The sequence below is a fragment of the Austrofundulus limnaeus genome, unplaced genomic scaffold (genome assembly GCF_001266775.1).
Source record: "Austrofundulus limnaeus strain Quisiro unplaced genomic scaffold, Austrofundulus_limnaeus-1.0 Scaffold772, whole genome shotgun sequence".
In the NCBI taxonomy this organism is placed as follows: domain Eukaryota; kingdom Metazoa; phylum Chordata; class Actinopteri; order Cyprinodontiformes; family Rivulidae; genus Austrofundulus; species Austrofundulus limnaeus.
Window position 1 is genome coordinate 165,011 of NW_013953174.1, and position 1,896 is coordinate 166,906.

At 38.9% G+C, this 1,896-nt stretch overlaps 1 protein-coding gene across 1 annotated transcript in view; it reads left to right on the forward strand.

Moving 5' to 3' along the window:
* Positions 1-1,896, forward strand: part of slc49a4 (solute carrier family 49 member 4) — a gene marked incomplete at its 3' end in the record, with an annotated part of 107,297 nt that overhangs the window by 62,065 nt on the left and 43,336 nt on the right. Inside the window, 1 exon segment of the mRNA XM_014028503.1 lies at positions 582-649. Coding sequence (XP_013883957.1) covers positions 582-649 — 68 coding nt within the window.

The following is a 1,896-nucleotide window of genomic DNA, read 5'->3' on the forward strand; positions in this document are numbered from 1 at the left end:
CATCATTACGCTCTTGTGATGCTGCGTTCAGGACAAGCATGGAAAACTCACCACTCTTATCCGAATACGGTCGTAATGATGCGTTTGGGTACCAAAATAGAATTACATGAACATTCACGTGGTGTTATGTAATACAGAGAATCCATAATAAAAAATCTGCGTCGACAAATTTACATAATCGACGTCATCAATTATTTCAACTAATCGGTGCAGCCCTAGTTAAATGTGATTTATGGCCTCAAGGAGACCAAACACCTTTCATTGGCACTTTGAGGAGTTTTCTTCTGGGTATTTCACGCTGATTGGTTGAGTGTGTGTCACTGTCACACATCAAGTACTTTACTGTTTATTGATTCTGTTGTAGTCCCTTGGCCATATTTGTCTTTCTCTTGACTTTTAGTGTCTGTGTTAGCCTCCATTCCCCTAAATAAGAAAGGACAACAGTTTTTCACATTTACACACTTGCTGCTCTKTCAACAGACCGGACATGGTGACTGAAAGATCTCAGCAGGCTTCAGACACTCAGCTCTTCTGCAGTACTTCTCTATAACCCATAATCCATTTTCTTTCTTKTCTCACAGGTGAACGCAGGCTGGGTGGGATTCTGGTCCATAGTTGGTGGATGTATTTTTGGAGTTGCAATGGCCAGGTAAGGCCTTTTTATTATCAATGTTCTGTCTGAAATTGTAGCCACAAAGTTTGGCTATCTAGTAAGATTAATTTGTACAATAATACAGAATCCCATTTTTTTGTCCTCTATACTTTTATAAACCTTATTCTAACATTTTGCACAGTCACATCGGGGGAAGACTATAACGGTCTTTTCTTATGTAAATCAAAGAGCAATCTTTGTTGAAAATAGCATCCACTGTAGTGGTCATGATGAGGCATTACCGCTACTTTGTGGTACTACTATCAGGTGAGAGTAAAAAAACAAAACAAAAGAACAGCCTCTTATTAAAACAAGTTTCAACAATTCTTTGAATTTTTACCTTTTTGTAACTTTTCAAATAATCTTCTAATTTTGAAATATGGGCTGTAACCTAAGACTGACCAAATGCACTCAGGCTGCTGAGACCTTTGCATTTATTTGTCATTGATGTCTATCACTCCCAAAGATGAGCTTCAGTTAGCATCTCCTACACTGAATGACCTTGAACCAGCCAGGACAAAACCTCTTGTTTTGGGTTAATAATGCGGCTTTGAGCAACGACTGAATGTGATTTGCCAATATGAACACAAGTTCAGTGCCACCCTCTATGCGAGCTCACGACTGGCCCTTGCAGCTCTGATTTTAAATGGCAGTTTGGTTTGTTTATTAAGCTAATACAAGCCAGCTCAGTGAAAACTTGATGGACCCAGTGAGGCATCAAATTAGAAAATAAGCATTCACTGTAGCACCTCATTAACAGCTGCTTGCCTTATTCTTAGCCCAGTTGAACATATTCCCTGTATAATCCTCAATGTTGTGTTGTGTCATCTTCAGAATAACGGGCCTCACTAAAAGTAACTACAAAAAAGAAAAGGAATACACAAAAGGTAAAAGAGGTAACATTTTCCCAAGAATACTACCAGTTAAAATATTATAGAAAAGCAATTAATCTCTAGCAGTCACATTCTTAACATACATGTGATCCCAGCTCTCATGAACACTGATCTACCTGAACTTTTTAACTCCCACTGCATTTATATGCTCACTCTTTCATTTTACGACATTACTAGACATTTCAAAAGCCACGTGTACTGTTACAGACAAAACATCCCATTTTCTATTCATTAGTAGGGTCAGATGTTGGCAAAAAAAATCAATCACACAACTTCTTAAGGGCTCGACACACGGGCAGTGACAAACTACAGGGATTAACGGCTGTCATCGCAGCAAGGGTGAAACCCGAC